Source organism: Rhinolophus sinicus, chromosome 4, assembly GCF_057876585.1.
Source record: "Rhinolophus sinicus isolate RSI-liver-muscle chromosome 4, RSI-T2T, whole genome shotgun sequence".
NCBI lineage: Eukaryota > Metazoa > Chordata > Mammalia > Chiroptera > Rhinolophidae > Rhinolophus > Rhinolophus sinicus.
In genome coordinates this window covers 43,549,704-43,569,183 of record NC_142504.1, presented here as the reverse complement: position 1 = coordinate 43,569,183, position 19,480 = coordinate 43,549,704, and the positions used below count along the sequence as shown (strand labels likewise).

The window sequence follows — 19,480 nt, the reverse complement described above, 5'->3', positions numbered from 1 at the left end:
TCCACCTCCCCCAAACTCCAAAAATAAGTTTTGTGGGCAGATAGTGTGTTTACTAGGTGGGGAAGACTTGAATCAAAAGAATGATAGTATGTGTATAGTGGAAAACAGAGGTGTGTGGTCTGGTTTTCTATTCTAAGGAAATTGGAAGAAAGGCTTAAGGATAGAATAGGAAATTTGAGATACTACTCCCTCATATGTCATAATGTAATGGCATTCATTGATACAACTACTGTTATAATATGAAACTTTGTCAAGTTATATAGTTCACATCCCAGGAAACGCTACCTCTGGGCCATGCCTTTCCTGGGTGGAGTTTCCCAGGGAACACAGATTTATCCCCACATGGGCATAATTAAAGATTCTCTGGGAATTTTCTGATCTATTTATTGGGGAGGCTTCTTATAGCTCAGTCTCTCAGTTTGTCCTACCAGATTTCCAACATAGTGGAAAGGCATAATAATCATAAATTCTTACTAGAAATACTGTTGATCTGACAGCCAAAAAAGAAAAACAAACAAACAAAAAAAACTATTCTTCCTTCTTTCAAAGATAGCCCAAGGGGATAATGTACACTCATGAATTCTGCGAAAGGAATTGGATTTACAACCTATAAACTGAGAGGATACAGCTGATTTTCTTATAGACTCAAAAAAGATATATGATTAGTGATATTTTAAAACGTGCGTTTTTATTTTTTCTTTACTGAAGTCTCAATAATTAGTTTCCTTTCCTAGACCTGTAATTATTTTTTGTTTTCTAAAGTTAGGTACTTTAAGCAAGAAGTAAATTCTTACAGATATCAATGTCTTGTCTATTTCTTGTGAAAGAAAAATAATAATAAAGGATACAGTTTAATCCAAACTAGCAAATGAAATAAATTAGCTGTTTTAATATGTTAGAAGATATGTTATTAAGGAAACCAAGTGTGCAAGACACAAATTTTACATGCTTTAAATAACCTAAATTTCAAAGAAGAGTGGGGACAAACCGCACTTTTTTTTTCCCTGAAGATAAACATGAGTGTAAAGCTGTAGAATAGAATGTGCTGTGTAGCCTGAACTTTTATGCACTCAGTTCACCTCTTACATAACATGTTTGGCTCTCGTTTGCCTCAGGTGAATAAAACTGATTGTCATTTTGTATTATGAAACGGAAGGTTAAAGTATAGTTTTACTAGCAATACTTAATTACTCATGATGACGTCAAGGCACTGAAGGGTCATAAATGATGGGTATTTCACATATCTTGCCTATTTTTAGGGGGAAAACAGTTGGAAACTTACATCAATTTAACAAAAATGAATCAATCAGAAAATTTGAAAAAATATATATAACTTAGTCTCTCTCTCTCTCTCTCTCTCTCTCTCTCTCTCTCTCTCTCTCTCTCTCTCTTTCTCTTTCTCTCTCTCTCTCTCTCAAACCTATTAGTCCATGTCAATGTAATGTTAGATTAATATTTGTAGCCTTGCTTAAACGTCATGTAGATGGGTGTTAGACTAATAACTGTCTAATTGTATGATTTTACAGAATGAATTATCTGATACTTCTGTTTTCCGATGAACTTGATTCAGCAGTCGTGGGGAATGTACACTGTTTTACTACAGTTTTAAATTCAAAGAAGACAGAGCCTATAGTGTACACAGGCCTGCCCATTACTTGACATGTCTGGGCTCAGAGTACTTAGAAGTTGTAATAATGAGTTTTCAGATTTGGAGATGTAGGCAGTGGAGAACATGTGCTGCCCTCTGGGTCCTCCAGTGGACATTTCTGGGACTGTTTTCTCCTTGTAGAAACTCTTCCCTATAGCACATGAGGCTACTGGAATAAAGGATAAAAACTCTAGATAAGTCAGATAGATTCATGACTACAGTGTGGCATAGAAATGAAAAAGAGCAAATATACGCACATGTATCTATTTTAGCAACAATACAATTGTAATTTTTACATCATTTTAGAATTTTCTGTCAGAGAGATTTGCCAATGACACTGATACTGGATAATTTTTAGTGAAGTTTATATAGGAAAGTTATAACTTTCCAAAAGAGATAACTTAATCTTTGAGTTGTATTTTTAAAAATAGATTCATGATTTTATATAAACAAGTCTGGAATTTGACACTGTACATTTCCTGCCCCAATTGTTAAATGGGTTTGCAAGCCATAGGTTTCTACAAAGATTCTCCTAGAGCTTCCTAAAGGTGGGAAGGAGAGGGTCAGGTGGGAGTGGAGAGACCAAGTTAGAAATCAGCATCTCTGGGTTCCCACCACTCCTGGTATAGTTACTGTCTATTGGTCTTCCGTGTAAGAATTTGAGTGAAGCACCAGTTCAGCTGCTTAAATTAAAAACTGCTGATCTCATGTTAGCATCTTATTTTACATATGAGGAAATCGAGGTATAGAGAGATTGAAAGGTCTGCCCCAGTCACCTGGCAAGAAAGTGGCAAATCAGTGTTAGGTTTAATCTCTAGCCTACTAATCTCACTTACACCAGAGTGGATCCCTGTATTTTGATTGCTACCTTAGGTCATAACTTGCAAATGAGAGTTGGGGGATGGTCTATGAAATGGTATTTAGTAAAATATTACTTAAAAAGCTACACTGAATATGATTATTTGTTCATAGTATACAGAACAGCAGGGTGATATTCTGGCAATTCTTGGCAATGACTATGGTTGATTAAAAGATTATATTTCAAGAAAACTGTAAGGTGCTTGTACAATTATACTTTCTAAGGAAATTCTTCTTGATAATATCCAGTCCTTATTATCAGCTTTAAATAACTTGTTTCATTGCATTACGACAACCCTGGCCAAAGCCATAGGAAGTAGCATGTTATATGATTTTTAGAAGGCAGGGAAAGCTATTCACACTCCATCCTCAAGCAATTAATAAAAAGCCAACCCCACTTGCTCAGTGAGACACAAGATTCCACAGGAAAAAGAAATAACCTGTTTAGGCTTATGTGTTTTCCTCTTACATTTGAAAAACATATGCGACACTCATGTCTATTTAAGCTTCTTCGCTACCAGGACCTCAGTGTGAATAGGTTTGTTGCACCCTGATTTACAGTGTAAGTATCCTAGGTATAAGGTATAGGTAGAGGAAATTCACAAAGGATAAGAAAGAATAAAAATACATAAAATTGCCATATGAAAAATTTGCAACATTTATCTTTCTGCATTTTGACAGAAAGTGTATTTTTTTCTTATATTTTTACCATTATTTTCTTAGCTATGCAAGTGATATTCTTGAAAAAAATAAATGTTTCCTGAAGTGCAAATAAATACTAGTAAGATCATAAGAGTGGTTCTTCTGTAGCAACAAAGCTGTGGAGGGAAAAATCTAAGACCATAACAAAATATAATTTTTACTATTACACGTACAGTGTTGACAAAAATATTCTGTGTGACTTTTTATTGTGTAGCTGCCATTTATTGGCATTTATGTTTTCCTCAGCCATGGGTACTTTGAAGTAGAGAATATTTGTTTATAAGCTACGAAGCACATTCTTACTGTTCATGGATGTCAGGTCAACCCCATTAAAAAAATGCTGTTACAACCAAAATAGTTCAAATGAATGCAGTTTCTAATATTAGTCAGAAGTAATACATTCTTATTAACTTTGTTATAAGAGAATCTACTCCACAAATCGTTGTCTACCAATCTTTATGAAATAACTGCATTATAAAAAAATTTCCAATAAAGATTGACAATGTGAAATACATACTGGCACAAACTAGTTCATTTTGGCATGCATCAATTGTGCATGACAACATGAATAATATTGCAAATGAATATGTAAAAAAAAGTATTTGAGACTAGTAACAAAGTAATGCCTATCATTAAAACTAGGCATCCTCTACATTCTATATTTTCTTCAAATTTTTTCACCTTTAGTCTATCAAAAAGTCAATTATTAACAATAAAATTGAAAGTAAAGTACATTCCCTTAAAATATGTTAGCATTTTCAACACTGTTTATAGAAAACAATTCAGGCAAGAGCTCACTGTTCATGAAAATGGGATTATCTTTTAACAGTGATAATAATTTTCATGATATTAGAAAGTATTCTAGTATTAATTTTCTCAGAATGTACTTTCCCAATTTACCCATGCTCTTTTGTTTTCACAGATCACTGACAAATGATTAGAACTAATTCTTTTTGAAACATCAGATCTCTTCCTATAAAATCCAAATCTTGCTGTTTATTCGTGAATAAGGTATAGTAAAGAAAACATCTATTACCATACTTGCTTAGCACTCAGATGGAGAAGATGTCAGTTTACCCACAATCAGTTTGCAGAACTCCAGGCAGGGTGTTGATGGCTGTGTTTGGGTGGAAAAGCCAGATAGAGGGTGAGAATGCAACTATGTCCCAGGCTGAGGGAAGGTAGATAGATGAGCGTGAGAGTACTGTAAGCATGTTCTCCTTAGATAAGATTGCAATATGTTAATCATCCACAAGAAAAAAATTTAGAAGAGGAGAATTTAAAATACTCTATATGACAATATACATTTTTTTTATTTCTACCATGGGTAGGTTGTAAAAAACAGAAAGGGGAGGACATACTTTAGAAAGTCAGTTTCTTAAACAAAAAGAAAAGCATTTGTTTATTGATAACTCACAAAATGATCTGTTTCATTTGCATGTTTTCTTTGAACTTTGATCTGTTTGTATTGATATTTAAGCTTCTGTTTTATGATCTTTTTCTAATGATAGGACCAGACTTCTTGGAAACCATCTTAATTAGAACTGGGAGTCTGAAAGAAGCAGGTGCTGAACATTAATTTTCCCCTAAACAAGAAAAATGGGTTGTAATAGAAACTGTGGGCTCATCGCTGGTGCTGTGATTGGGGCAGTCCTGGCTCTGTTTGGAGGTATTCTAATGCCAGTTGGAGACATGATAATTGAGAAAACCATTAAAAAGGTACAAGTAACCTAAAGGCTTTATCTTGTAATTCTGATTTGTTCTGTCTTCTGTCCCTTATTTCCTTTGTGTATCTGTTTTATATTTCATGGTAACTGGCAACTTTGTGACCTCAATACAAAAGTGATTACGTTCATGCTAGAGCAAGTTAAAAGTATAATGTATATTTAACATGAATGCATTGCTATCTTAAGTATAAATATCCAAATGCTGATGAAAGCTATTTATAGTTATGCAGGTCAGTTGAAATAATTGTGTATGTCTAGAGAGTATGTTGATATGCTTTTGAATGAAAAATAGGTAAGTGTATTTTGTGAGGGTACATGCATAAAAGTAGTTGTACTTTGGTTAATACAGAGAAAGGTAAATATATATGTAATATATGTCATATATATATATATATATATATATATATATAGTTAGTTAGTTAGTTAGTTAGTTAGTTAGTTAGTTAGTTAGTTAGTTAGTTAGTTAGTTGAACCTGATTATGTTTAATAATGAAGTAGAAATTTTTGGTAAAAGTTGTAAACTATTTTTTATTTGGTAAACTGCTGCTTTTTATAATATGTACGTGTGTTGTATAATATATGATTGTCATAAATATTTCCTATTTTTAAAGCTTTAGATGTGACTCTTAGAAAGTTCTTTCAGAAATGTTATGTAGGACATATGCCAGTATATATGCAACAAGTTAACTGTAGTTTTAACTACAATTAGAGTGATTCAATTAGACAGGTTTGCACAACAGACTAGAATTCATCTCCCATCTTAGTTCCCCTAATCAGCTTCACACTCGCCAACTTTAATGATAAAGAGAAAGGGAAGACCAGAAGAAGAACAAATAGATCTGATGAAGTCCTAAACCAAAGATGGCACATTCAAATGTCTTCAGGAGTTTGGAGACAGGGTTTAAAAAACAAAAACAAACAAACAAACAAACAAGCAAACAAACGGTGAAGCTGTGAAGAACAAGACAAAATGAAGAACAGGGACTATTGTGAACTTGAGAGTGTGTGCCCCGCCTGAAGGCATGTGTTTTTCTCTCTTTTTTCTTAAAAAACATAATTCTGGCCAAATAAAACATATCTGAGTACTGGCCTCAGTTCTCAGATGGGTTCGTTATCAATGGCCTGGACAGAGGGTCAGTAAGTATAGTGCACAGTGGAGAACAACAAGAATTAAATTGTAACATGGGCTACACCTACAATTCTTACTGAAATTTCTGTCCCTGCCAAGACCTTTGTCTCTCTCATACATTTATCTATGTTTGACATCTTGCTCTTACAAGAAATATAAATAAATACCATTTTATTTCACTGAAATATTGACTTAGTTGACAAATTAACATGAATAATTAATTTTATATCTAGTTATTCATGACAAGAAATTTCCATTTTCTGATATTTCTTTCTTTCACTAAAAATGATAAAGGTTTTACACTTAAAATAAATCATCTCACTGTCCTATTAATGATAGTACCATAGTACATTTTTAAGATAATAGTTCCTATACTTGCATGCTATATTTGCTCAATAATAAAGTATTTCTATCTGTTCTATTGCTAAGAGATTGTAAATCTTCAGCCCCATGAATTTAACTGCAAAAAATATTATAAATTGAATGTCATCCTCTGCTGTGAATTCCATTTTCTTGTTATTATTGATATACTTTCATAGAGGCAGATAGATGATGGTGAGATGGGGCTTATCTAAGAGTGTGAGATGGAACTGCCATTGCTTAACATGCTGTAAACTGTGCTTGCCTTCTGGATCCTCTGTGTAGAAAGAACAGAAGCAGAGTCTGCGCTAACACACAGGCTATAACTCATCTTTTGGAAAAATCTTCAGAATAGAAAAGTCACAATAATCTCTCACTGCACAGCATTTTAGACTAATTTTTTCTACTAATATATAATTGATTCTCAGTAGGTGAATGTTAATCATCTGTTTTTTCCTCCCTATTCAACAATATTTGTAATATAGACTCTCTGTTAGGTGGTATGCAAAGTACTAGCATCTATTTTAACTGTTTAATATTTATCTCTATGTTCATGATAGCTAATCCTGAGAAAATAAGAGTTTGAGAATCAAAAATTTGCTTTTGTCTAGAGGGTAAGAAAATAAAATACATTTTCATCTCAACAAATTTAACATTTAACTGGGGAAAAGCATATTGTTAAAAAAAAAATAAGAGACCTGTGAGACTCAGAATTGAATTCTAAAGTGTATGATTTGGAAAAATAAATGCTATTTACAAAGAGATAGCTCAGAGTATTTAGTAACTGCAGGAAGAAGGTGAGATTTGAATTGGATTTTCAAGATGTATAGAATTTTAAAAGTCCAAAGAGGGCAGCAATAAAGGTGTGAGAGGACTGATTAATACTATGGAAAAGTTGTGAAAATGCAACTAAATGTTGTGAAGAAAAAAGAAAGAATATAGAGTATGTGCCAAAAATATAGGATTAACAACAAAAGGTGAACAACGTGGGGTAAGATTTAGGGAGCTTCCAAAATCAGGCAAAAGACTAATTAAAGATGTGACAGACAATAATAGTTGGTGTGTGTTTTCTGGTAAGTGTGTAAGATATAACAAAACCTGCAGTTAGAGATTTACAGCAAATGGCATTTATTTCATGCTACTAAGAGTTTCATATATACTAATTTATTTAATCTTCACAAATGTCTATGAGATTATTTTACAGTCACAAGACCTTAAATCTCCTTGCCAACTCACTTTGCCGAAAGGAGGAGGAGGCTTTTGCCACACCTAGGCAATCTGAAGGCAGAAAGTAGATAATACACAGTCTGATGCTCTATCTACAATAGAAAGTGTTGGAAAGTAAAAAGACCCAAAACAGGAAAAACTATGTAGGAAATGACCATTTTCAAGGAGAATTTATGACTGTCTTTTAAAAAGACCTTTTTACATAGTATAAAAGGCACGCTTGTCTAATGTCTTGGAGTGCGTAGAAAGAACTGATGGTGATGGGATGCAATGGCAGTTTGGATAGAGACTAGATTACGAGACAGAGGAGAATGAACTGCAAGGTGTCCTGTTGAGTTATTGATAAAAATGTGCACCTTAGGAAAACAAAACACAGAGGTTTTATAAATGGTTTGATATAAACATCAGTGTGTATTTCAAAGGTCAGAGTTCAGATAGATTTTATTGTTACCATCGATGACTGATAAAACTAAACAGTGGAGTCGCGTTCCAGAGAGTTTGAATGTAGAGACAAAGGAGCAGAAATTACTATAGGACTTGTGCATAAATCAGAGGTAGGAAGACAAAACAGAAAAGGGAAAGAAAGGATTTCATATGAAGAAATAACAACGAAAGAGCGTAATTTTTTGCAAGTTAATAGGAGGCCAACACTCAAGGAAAGAGAATAAAATGTTCTCAGGGAGATGAAAATTCAGGAAACAATGTTTAAAATATGGTTGCTAATGATTTTGAAAGTATGATTTCAGTAGGGTAGGGTAATAAACAGGGAGGTGAAACAAAGAAATAAGAGTTTTCCCTTCTTGTTTTTGAAATGAGGGTTTTCTGTGCAATCCTTTAATAGACAATAGGGAATAGTATGGATCTAGACTCTGGAAGAAGGAAGTGCTACAAGATTGAAAAGTAAAGAAAGAATGAGATTCGAAAAGTGAAGAATGAGTTTCAAAAACATATTAAATGATAACTTACATGGTATTTCAGCTACGTAGCCACAGACGAAGACATCATCAAAATCCCTTCAATGGTTAGGGTCTGTGGCACATTTACAGCTGAGCCTGATTTTACTCTCTGATTTCTATATAACCAGGTTGACCTTGAATTTTATTCATATAAAGATGCCAGGACTTTGTTTAAATAAGATTTTCTTTTTTCTTTAGTTTACAAAGCTCGTTTTAAAATGAGATTGGCATGTGTATCTGTTGGGCATATAATAGGAGTCAGATGTCTGAATTATGTAAACTAAGAGAGTGAAGTGTCTTACCCCATCCCCGGGAGCACTTCGGTTAATGCTGTTATTTTACACATATGTACAAGTTTTAGTACTGGTCAGGTTTTGTTTACCATTGAAACTCATGGAAGATTACTTTTTTCATTTAACTGACTAATAACAAATTAGAAAAGTTACCACCTGTACACAAGCACCATTACAAAAACTAAAGTGCTAAATTGAAAAAGATCAGAAATCATCTCATATTATGATCTCATTTATAAATATAGAGTCAGAACTCTATGGCAGCATCCAGTTCTAAAAGATGGCTCTCTGAAACTAGCATTTGAAATGGTCTAAAGTAGCCCAGAAATTTTAATTCATAAATATGCACACACACACACACACACACACACACACACACACACACAGGGGGTGCCAAAAAAATGTGTACAAGTGGCTACTTTGGTCAACATTGCTCAAGCAGTAGTTCATCAGAAGTGTCTGGACACTGATGGTAACCACTTTGAGCACCTCTTGTAATTGCTGAAGTCAAGTGTGACTTGTATTTATCATTTGTTATCGATACAAAGTATTACAATTTTAATACAGTTTTCCTTTCTTAAAATATGTATACTTTTTTGGGGCATATATATGACGTTTCCAGGGTATGTATTCTAGGAACTTCATGCTTTACATGGATTTTAGTTGAAAACCTTTTTTTACCAGTATTTTAATTTTGGACTACGGTTCCTGACAGATTTGTAAGGAGTCAGCAAGCTTACATAATTTTGCTGGATACACTAAAAGTCAATGGCATAATCTGTCTCAAATGTGGAAACCACCAAAGTACTTTGGAAAAAGGTCAAAGTTCTGCCACCATTTACAAAAGATAATTTATCACTCAACTCTTTGTTAATATCACTTGATAAATGTTTACTGTACATTATATAACATAAGTAAATTTAAATAAATTTTAATTTCCCTATATTAACAGAATGCCAAGAAGGGAATTAAACATTCCTTTTCTTTTTTACCTATTAAAAGACTAATGTTCAATTATATCATCATTCAATTATACCATCCTTTTCTTCCCCCATTCTTGAAAAGCATTATCCTTTAGTACCTTGTAAGAAATGTTTTCAGATAAAGTAAATTGAAATAATTATTTATATTTATTAAAATGACTGAATTTTGAATCAATAGCCCATATTTTAATGATATAAATTAATTTATATTAATTTCATAGCATATTCTTATAGTATTTCCAGATGTGATAAAATAGTTTGTACATTTTAGTTGTATCTAAAAAGCTCAAAAAGAAATGCCTGAAGTATTAGTTGTTAAAGAAGGTAGAATTTTTTAAAATTTATTGACAATATATGAGAACATGAAACAATCCAAAACAAACTTTAAAGTAACAGTAAAAAAAATGGATTAAACACTAGAAATATTTGCACTTTAATCACAGTAATAAAATCACTTATAAACAATGTTTCAAGAAATAGAAGGTAAGCATATATAATTTTCTTCCTCCAGCCCAGTTTAACAGCAATTTACCTTTCATGCCAAATATAAAATCTCCCATTTCAGGTTCTCTCATAAATGCTTGGAGGCTAATTTCCTGGGTTTCAGAAACATTATTAAGTCCAATCTGTTTCACCAAAGTTTATTCTGGGTTTTAATTAATGACTTGATAATCTGAGACTAGAGCCATTTTTTGACTCTTAGCACCACTGTCACTAATATTCTAATTTAATTCTCTTCTTCCCAGTACACATACACACACACACACACACACACACACACACACACACATGCATAATGCATACAAAAATTAGAAATATTTTTGAACATGTGGAAATTGCTTGTAACTGGTCCTAAGCAGAACAAATTGTCGTACTGAGTGAGGAGAATGGAGATTATTTTCAGTATGTTTCTGCTTTTTAAGGAAGTTTTGATTTCACTGGAGTGAGAATAAATATAAAAATGATTAAGTAGCAGAAAAATAAGTGTCACACGATATTACATAAGTTATAGCCACATGACTGGTTTAAATAGTAAATAAGATAAATTAAGCAGATAAAGCAGTCTGGAAGTAAATGGTATTAGAGTTCTCCCTCCAGAGAGTGGATAGAATTTGTATAGCAATAATAGCTAACATGTTTTTTGAATGCTTGTGATGTGCTAACACTGTTCTAATTGCTCATATTTATTAATCTTTATAACAAACTATAATGATAAATAATTTAACTGTATTCAACTATTTTGACTTTCAGAAATACTAATTTCATATGATTCAATCTGATGTTATTATCTTCCCCATTTTACAGATGAGGAAACTGAGATACAAAGAAATTAAATACCCTGCCCCAATTTAAATGGTTACTATATGGCCAAACAGGAGATCAAACTCATATCATCTTAGATTCATTGTTAAACACTTCACACTATGCTTTGAGGGAAGAAGACACTATATTTGGTCAGGATGAGGGTAGAGAAGGGAATTTAACTCATAGATTAAAACGAATCTGCTATACATGATTCTGCCTCTTCATATTTCACAATGTCCTTAAGAAATGGGACAATATATTTTCTACATTTGTACCCTATATACTCCATACATAGGGGGATATCATGGGCATTTTAGGAGTTAAAGTCATGTAGATAAGTCATGTTTTCCTGCAGTAACAGAAGTTTTAAGGTCAATGACTTTCAAACCCAGCTGGAGACCGTGCTATGTGACTGTCATCAGGTTGGAATCCAGCCATTACTGGGACTGGATCATGTGTATACTTAAAGTCAGGGACAGAGACTAATGCACACATCAGCCAAGTGAGAGAACCTTAAATTATATTACTTTTTCTGCACATAATTATCCGCTTTGTACTTCCAGTTTAGTGAAAGATTTGCAAAACAGGCTAGAAAGCCCAAATCCAATTTAAATTCAAGGCTTTTTTAATTCATGAAGGACATAAAATCTTTTGCTCCTTCTAAGAGGGACTTGTGACATATTTAGTTTTGGTACTCAAGGAGTGATTATACAATTTTCTAATATGTATAGTAGAGTTAGGATCAGAAGAAATCCATTGCTATTTTGACTGCTTCAATAGTCTTCTCTTTCTCTGAACAAATAATGATGATACAGAAACTATACAAAATTGTAGTGAAAATATCTGATTTCTACATTATCTGCTATGAAATTGTCATATATCATTGAATCAGACATCTGTTTTCTCTAGGATCCATTTCTGTCTCTGAAAAAATGGTTGGGGTTAGATGGCTAACTGTAACAGTTAATAATTCAGTGTATTCATTTCAAATCTTTGTGTTTCAGTGTTCCCATTTTTAAGAACATCTCAATATCAACAAATAAGGCAAAGTGATCCGTGGCCTTTAGAAGAAAGGCATATTACAATGTCTTTTGATATTAAATGTAAATGCATTAGAGTTAGGGAGGTTTTCTGTACTGCCAAGTACAATCAATCACAGTCCCTTTTCAGTTCTTTTGTTAATTTTTCTTCATTAAGAACTAAAATGAAATATGTGCCTTGAGAAGTACATGATAAATAACTATATTGCATTAGTCCTTAAGATTCTTAGAGGGCAGGAATAAAAATGTGTATGTACATAGTAAGTCTGTGTGTGTTTTCCCCTCATAATGTCTCTTGAAATGGGTAAATTAATATAGCGTTCAGCTTCCATATAGATTTCAGCTTCAACACCCTCATTAAACACCACTACATTTAGAAGGATAGCTACCGTACTTTATCTATATGAAATTTTGTCTTGATAATATGTCTTATTAGTATGGAAATCAAACTTTTGGGGAACAAATAAAAAGTTCTTCAAGGGCAATTGGTTGTAAAAGTAACAGTGTCTACCATCACATTAGCAGTCCCTATGTACCCAGTAAATGGATTGCAATAACACAGGATTTTGTAACAGCATTTTAGATTGGTGTTTTGTTTTTCTCTAAGGAATTCCCCTATTCTCTGCTTTAAGCAATAAGTAAAGTTTCCTGAAGATATGAAATGCATTTTGACTTTTACCAACTAAGTGCAGAGGTGACAGAAAAAAAAAAAAAAAAAAAAGACAGCGTTAGTATGGTGTGAAAGAGGACTAGCCTAAGGGTCAGAGACTAGGATTGTCGTCGTGATTCTACCACGATTTGCCTTGGTTGCCCTTGGGACAGCCACCTGGTTTCTCAGAGACTCAGTGAGCTCTACTAGAAAATGTGGTAATGTTTATTGTCCTTTTCTGATCAATGGTTCCATGAATTGATACTTCCAAGTGAAAGAAACAAATAGGTCAGATTGTTCCTGTATTCATTGGGCTCATTTTCTAAATTAATTTCTTCCTCTTCCTCTAGCACATTAAGGTAAGTTAGAGTTTCCATCCTGGTTGGGCATTCTTCCCAAGGTATTTAATTGGAAATACTGCTTGCTACAAAACCTCTTTTGTTGGCACTAGTTATTATAGCTTCATAGACTCTGGCTCAGAGAGTGAAAGCCATGGAAGGAAAGTGGGAGATCATCTGTAACTCCCTTATTTTCCAGATAATAAAATTGGCCCTGAGAGGTCTGCTGACTTTCCACCCGGTCCCACAGCAACTAAAAAGGGGAAGAGATTTCTAATAAAAAGCTTTCTGATTCTGTTATTGATATTTTTTCCTACTTATTTTCACTACGAGGGGGCATCAATAACTTTTAATGTATTGCACAAAATACTAGGAAAAGTTCCTTATTTCATCCTTTTATTTAAAACACAGTAACCCGATAATGAATTAGACTGCTGTAGTTTTTGGAAACACGTACTATTGGGTTGCTGCAAATATATTGAGAGTTAGGGAAGCCATATTGAGCAGGATTTAGAAGGCGGGAGTCACATTTGTGTGTTTTTATCCATTTGTTTTCTTAATTTAATAAATGTTAAGTGAACATTCCCTGACATGTCCAACTTTTAAAGAAAAGGAAATATCTTCCAATACCACCAGATTTTTCCTCTGTTTTTCTGTTTTGCCTCATCAATTCAATTCACTGAGTACAGAAGAAATGTTAATGTTCTACCTGAGAATAACTTTTTAGAACAGCTTTAATAAATGTGCTTAATTGTGTTACTAACTGTTGCAATATTTTCATAGGGCCACTCTGAAGGCTTGCCAGTGGTTGGCCTTAAGATCAACAGACATGTGTGCAAGTATTACACACTGATTCTTTTTGTAAAAGGTTAACTAAAGAGGTTGCTATAATAATCTGTTGAAACATTTCTGTTGCAAGTGTGTGGCAAGGTTGCAAACATTCTCATGTTCAAGGTACTTGCTCATGCACTTTTCATTGGCTAAGTAAAGTTTATGAACTCCCAGAAGTGCCTGTATTTACTACAAAGAAATAACACAAACTTGTTTTCTTTTTTACAGGAAGTTGCCCTTGAAGAAGGTACAACTGCTTATAAAAACTGGGTTACAACAGGCACAGAAGTTTACAGACAGTTTTGGATCTTTGATGTGCAAAATCCAGATGAAGTGGCAATTAATAGCAGCAATATTAAGGTTAAGCAAAGAGGTCCTTACACGTACAGGTGAGTGAGTCTCCTCAAATAAGTGGCACTCTTTCCTTGACCATATGTATTTCTGAAAAGCTTTCCACTTGACAAATGCCATTGTGCTGAAATGTACTTATATTATCTTGCCAATAATAAACATTGAACTATTTTGTTCCTGCCTATATAGAATCCTAACTTAAGGATTTAACGATTATAAAAAATACAGATTTTATTACAAATTAACAAGCATCAAATAAATGTCCAACATTTAAGAAGTTACAGGTATTTTACACTTGTGGAATATATTCTGAACAATGAAATAGGCATGCTGAATAGAAAATAACCTATCAGAATCTTAAAAACTAGAGAATTCAAAAATTCTAAAATTGAATGTATATGTTACATCAGTAGTTCTCATAGTATGGTCCCTGGTCTAACAGCATCAGCATCACCTGGGAACTTGGCAGAAACGCAAATTCTCAGACCCCACCCCACCAAATGAACCAGAGACCCTTGGGTTAGAGCCCAGCCAATAAGTTTTACAAATGCTCTGGATAATTCCAGTATACACTCAAATTTGAGAAACACAGCATTAAACAGATTTTACACGACTACAATACCTGCTAAGGATTTCTAGTCAAACTAATTCCCATGTCAGATAGGTATTTTTCTATTATTCGTAGTTTCATTATTACATATTTTCCAGTACTGACACTGAATATACTATACCTTTATCCTACATTCCTTAATAGTTTAACACACTTTTGAATAGAATCTTAGACTGTTAGATCTAGAGGGAAATGATTAGCCAGAACTTTGTGTTTTTGTAATTAAAAAAACAGAAAACAATAAAAATTGACATCAGCGGATGTGATGTAATTTGTTCATATTCATACAGACCTAGGAACTGGTAACTCCTAGATTTTTGTATATATTTTTTCCTATTTAAGTTATAGACTATGTCTTTTTTCCAACTATCAAAGTAAAAAAAAAAAGTGGAGCTTGAGGTGCTAAAACACTAAGCCTAACCAAGGATTAGGCATATATTTATGATATCCATACAGGAACATAATAAAGTTCTGCTGTATCATTTGTTATACAGATGTGTGATTTTCCCTCCAGGATAATTACAACTAGTTATACACCATGATCAATTCTTACCACAAAAAAACACTTTCAATGATTTCTTATAATTCATACTTTTAGTATCTTGTTTTAGGTAGTCTATATATGTCTTTTCTTTCCACACATTCATATGTTTCTAGATTGATAACTCACACTCAAAATAGAATGGAATATGGTAATTGTGAGGACAGTACCTGTTGCCATAGCAAGATATTTAAGCTGCAGAGGGCCTGGTGCCTGTTGTATCCTAGCAATTATCCCCAAGTCTCCTGTCTCTATACACATGTCTGTGACTATTCACAACTCTGTGGAAGAAGCTTGGTTTTCATTGTTACCCAAAATATCTTACCTTGGAAAACATTTATGTTTTTTCATGGTCTTGTTTTATGTTATTTTCAAAAGACTATATGAATATTTTCCCCAAAATATGTAGCTATGATGTATATCTCTGACAATTTGGAATTCACATGGGACCTAATGAGTAGCTAGGCTTAATTGTTGAAAAATCACAACCTGATGGAACTGAATATACTCATATATGAGGAAAGAGAACAGTTGTTAGAATTTGAAAACTCCTCATGTTTTCTTTTTAATTTTTTATTTGTTTGTGGGGAGGTTATGTTTTTCCTTTAAAGATATTACATGAAATTTCCTGGATTGAGATCTTAATTACATATATTCTAATCCATACCATCTCTACCACCTTAATGAAGATTTGGTAATTCCTTCAGAATATTCTCAAATCCAATATAAATCTTTATTTATTTATTTATTTATTTATTTATTTATTTATCTATTTATTTATTTATTTAATTTATTTATTTTTGTAAGTTACTTTGTTTTTGCAGGAGTGAAACAAAAGTAGTCTTGGGTAAAAATTTAAGGCAAATTTCTCCCTTTGAACTTATTAACCAACACTTTCCAAAATCGGTATACATTCTAATTTTTAAACAAAAAATATGAGTGATTATGTTCTCTTTTCAAAGTATATTCTAAAAACAGGTGTCAGTTTAAAGGATCTTTCTCAGTGAGTGCCATCTACTGGTATAATGGTACATGTACAATTTATGTGAACTCTAGAATTTAGGTCAATTTTTTTTTTGTTGCTATATTTCAATTATATATATATATATATATATATATATATATATATATATATATACACATACATAAATGTTTCTGAAAATTAAAGTATTTCAACTTTAAATGCTAGTAATATATAATCTAATTTAAAATACAATTATCTAAGGAAAATAGTAATTAACTAGTAATAGACTGTTCTGAGTGCTGTTTGAGATTTTTGTATTCTTGATCTATCTTCAGGACTCCAAGAAGAATAAATAATAAAGCTTTGATGAAATGATATTAAAAATAAAATATTTTTCTAGCTGACTGGGAATTCTCTTTTGAAAGAATGAGAGCCATTAATTTATTCATTCATAAAATGTTTATTGAAAACTCACCATGCACCAGGCACTGTACTTGGGGTAGAAAATACTCATAATCCCTATCCTACAAAAATTTCCATTTTTATTATAACTGAGTGAAATGTGTTTCATTTTTCTTTTTACATTTCAGTCCCATGTTTTTACACTCTTTACCTGTTTTCTATTCACCTCACATAACAGACATTCAAATATACGATAGTGCAAAGATGATGTATACATTATTTCATCTCAGTAAATGCCTTGTACTGCAAAATATTTTTCTACATAATAATCACCCTTCACCACATTTCTAAAAAGTAGTTGGTACTTTGAAGCCTAGAGATATTAGAGGTTAGTATTCAATATACAGTGTGTGGGGTGGGGGAGGGGAATTGGTCCGTAAAAATGGAAATTACATTCTATTAATTATCTTTAATTCTCATTAAAGTACTGAAAAATATGAAAAAGCCAGGGCTGGAAAGACTATGTACTTTGAGCATGCCTTCTAAGAAAATGTGTTTTTAGTATTCCCCTGCTTAACTCTCTCGTCTCTTCCTAACCCTCATGATAAAGGCTAACCATTTGAATATGGGATGTAACACTTTTATGTTTGTAATCTTGCTTATTTCAGTTGCTTTACTTCCCACCACTTTCCTTATTCTCTCACTCTATAAGCAAACCAAATTCAGCCATCTGCATTTCTAAAAATACACCATGTTCTTTCTTCGTATCTTATACATGCTACTTTCTACCCTATCTCACCGAACTAAACTTCTCTTTGTAACTCAAACCACTTATGTGGAACTGCTAAAAAGTGTGTCTTGATCCTTACCCCAACCTTGACCATCCAAAGCCTGGATTTGCATCTGTTCTGTTGTTTTTGCGTGGACTCCATGTAAACACTTGTAGTAACACATATTATTTCTCACCTGCTATGCAAATTTAAGATGCCCTTCTTTAATTTGCTAGAGACCCAGCAGAGGCTTCTTTATCATTTAAACCCATTTGTTTACCATAATTTCTGACATATTCTATGTACTCAAAATGTATTTATTGCCCAAATGAATGGTGTTTGAGACCTAATGTTCACTTGATACGATAATGTTGAATTTTATTTACTTCTATATTTCAGAGTTCGTTATCTAGCCAAGGACAATATAACCCATGACCCTCTGACGAACACAGTCTCTTTTGTACAGCCCAATGGTGCCATTTTTGAACCTTCACTATCAGTTGGATCAGAGAATGACACCTTCACCATTCTCAATCTAGCTGTAGCTGTAAGTACACTAACAAAATTACTTGTTTTGAAATACTCTGGAATCCACTGTAATTAATCTCGATTGGAACTATCATTAGATAGTATTTATTCTGTCATTTTTATAAAGATGTGTTCCCATGTCGTTAGTTTGAATGGAGTTATGGTCATTAGAAAAGATGACAAAATCATATAATAATAACTGAATTAGAGGACCACTTAAAGTATCATTAAAAAAAACAGGACTTCACTTTGAATGTCTTTTTTTGGCTGACCCTGAGGCAGAGATTACTAATCCCTCACCTAGGGATTAGTAAATTCCACTTTCAGTTCTGGTAAGATTTGGCAGTAATTTTATTTGTTTAGTTTTTTTTTTTAAATTTCAATTACAGTTGATATGCAATATTACATTAGTTTCAGGTGTATAAGGCAGTGCTTAGACATTTATATAATTTACGAAGTGATTATTCTGATAAATTTAGTACCCATCTAACACCATACATAGTTATTACAATATTATTGACTATATTATCTATGCTGTACTTTACATTCCTGTGACTGTTTTTATAACTAGAAATTTGCACATCTTAATCCTTTCACCTTTTTCACCCATTCCTTTAACCCCCTCCCATTTGATAACCACCAAAATGTTCACTTTATCTATGAGATTATTTCTGGTTTGTTTGTTCATTTGCTTTTCAGATTCCATCTATAAGTGAAATCATACGGTATATGTCTTCCTCTGTCTGACTTATTTCACTTAGCATAATACCCTCTAAGTCCATCCATGATGTGGTAAATGGCCAGATTTCATTCTGTTTTATGGTTGAGTAATATTCCATTGTATATGAATATGTACCACCACTTCTTATGTACCACCACTTCTTATCTATTCATCTATTGATGGACATTTAGGTTACTTCCATATCTTGCTATTGTAAATAATGCCGCAATGAACATAGGGAAGCACGTATCTTTTCAAATTAGATTTCTGTTTTAAATTTCATTGGAGAAATACCCAGAGGTGGTATTGCTGGGTTCTTCTTTGCTCTTGTTACAGTTTTTGTTTTAAAATCTATTTTGATTTTGTCTGCTATAAATAGTGCTACCCAGCTTTTTCGTTTTCATTTCCATTTTCATGAAATATCATTTTCTATCCCTTTACTTTCAGTCTGTGTGTGTCTCAATCTGAAGTGTGTCTCTTGTAGGCAGCATATGTAAGGCTCTTGTTTCCTTATCCATTCAGCTACCTTATATCTTCGATTAGAATA

General features: G+C 32.9%; 1 protein-coding gene across 7 annotated transcripts in view; it reads left to right on the top strand.

Moving 5' to 3' along the window:
* CD36 (CD36 molecule (CD36 blood group)) overlaps positions 1-19,480 on the top strand; it is a 76,392-nt gene that overhangs the window by 41,454 nt on the left and 15,458 nt on the right. For all 7 annotated transcript variants that reach the window (XM_019746891.2, XM_074340659.1, XM_019746889.3 and 4 more), the window contains 4 exons: positions 4,131-4,219; positions 4,720-4,927; positions 14,275-14,435; positions 18,084-18,231. In XM_019746891.2, coding sequence (XP_019602450.1) covers positions 4,808-4,927; positions 14,275-14,435; positions 18,084-18,231 — 429 coding nt within the window. In that variant the 5' untranslated portion in view covers positions 4,131-4,219; positions 4,720-4,807. The remainder of the gene's footprint in view (positions 1-4,130; positions 4,220-4,719; positions 4,928-14,274; positions 14,436-18,083; positions 18,232-19,480) is intronic.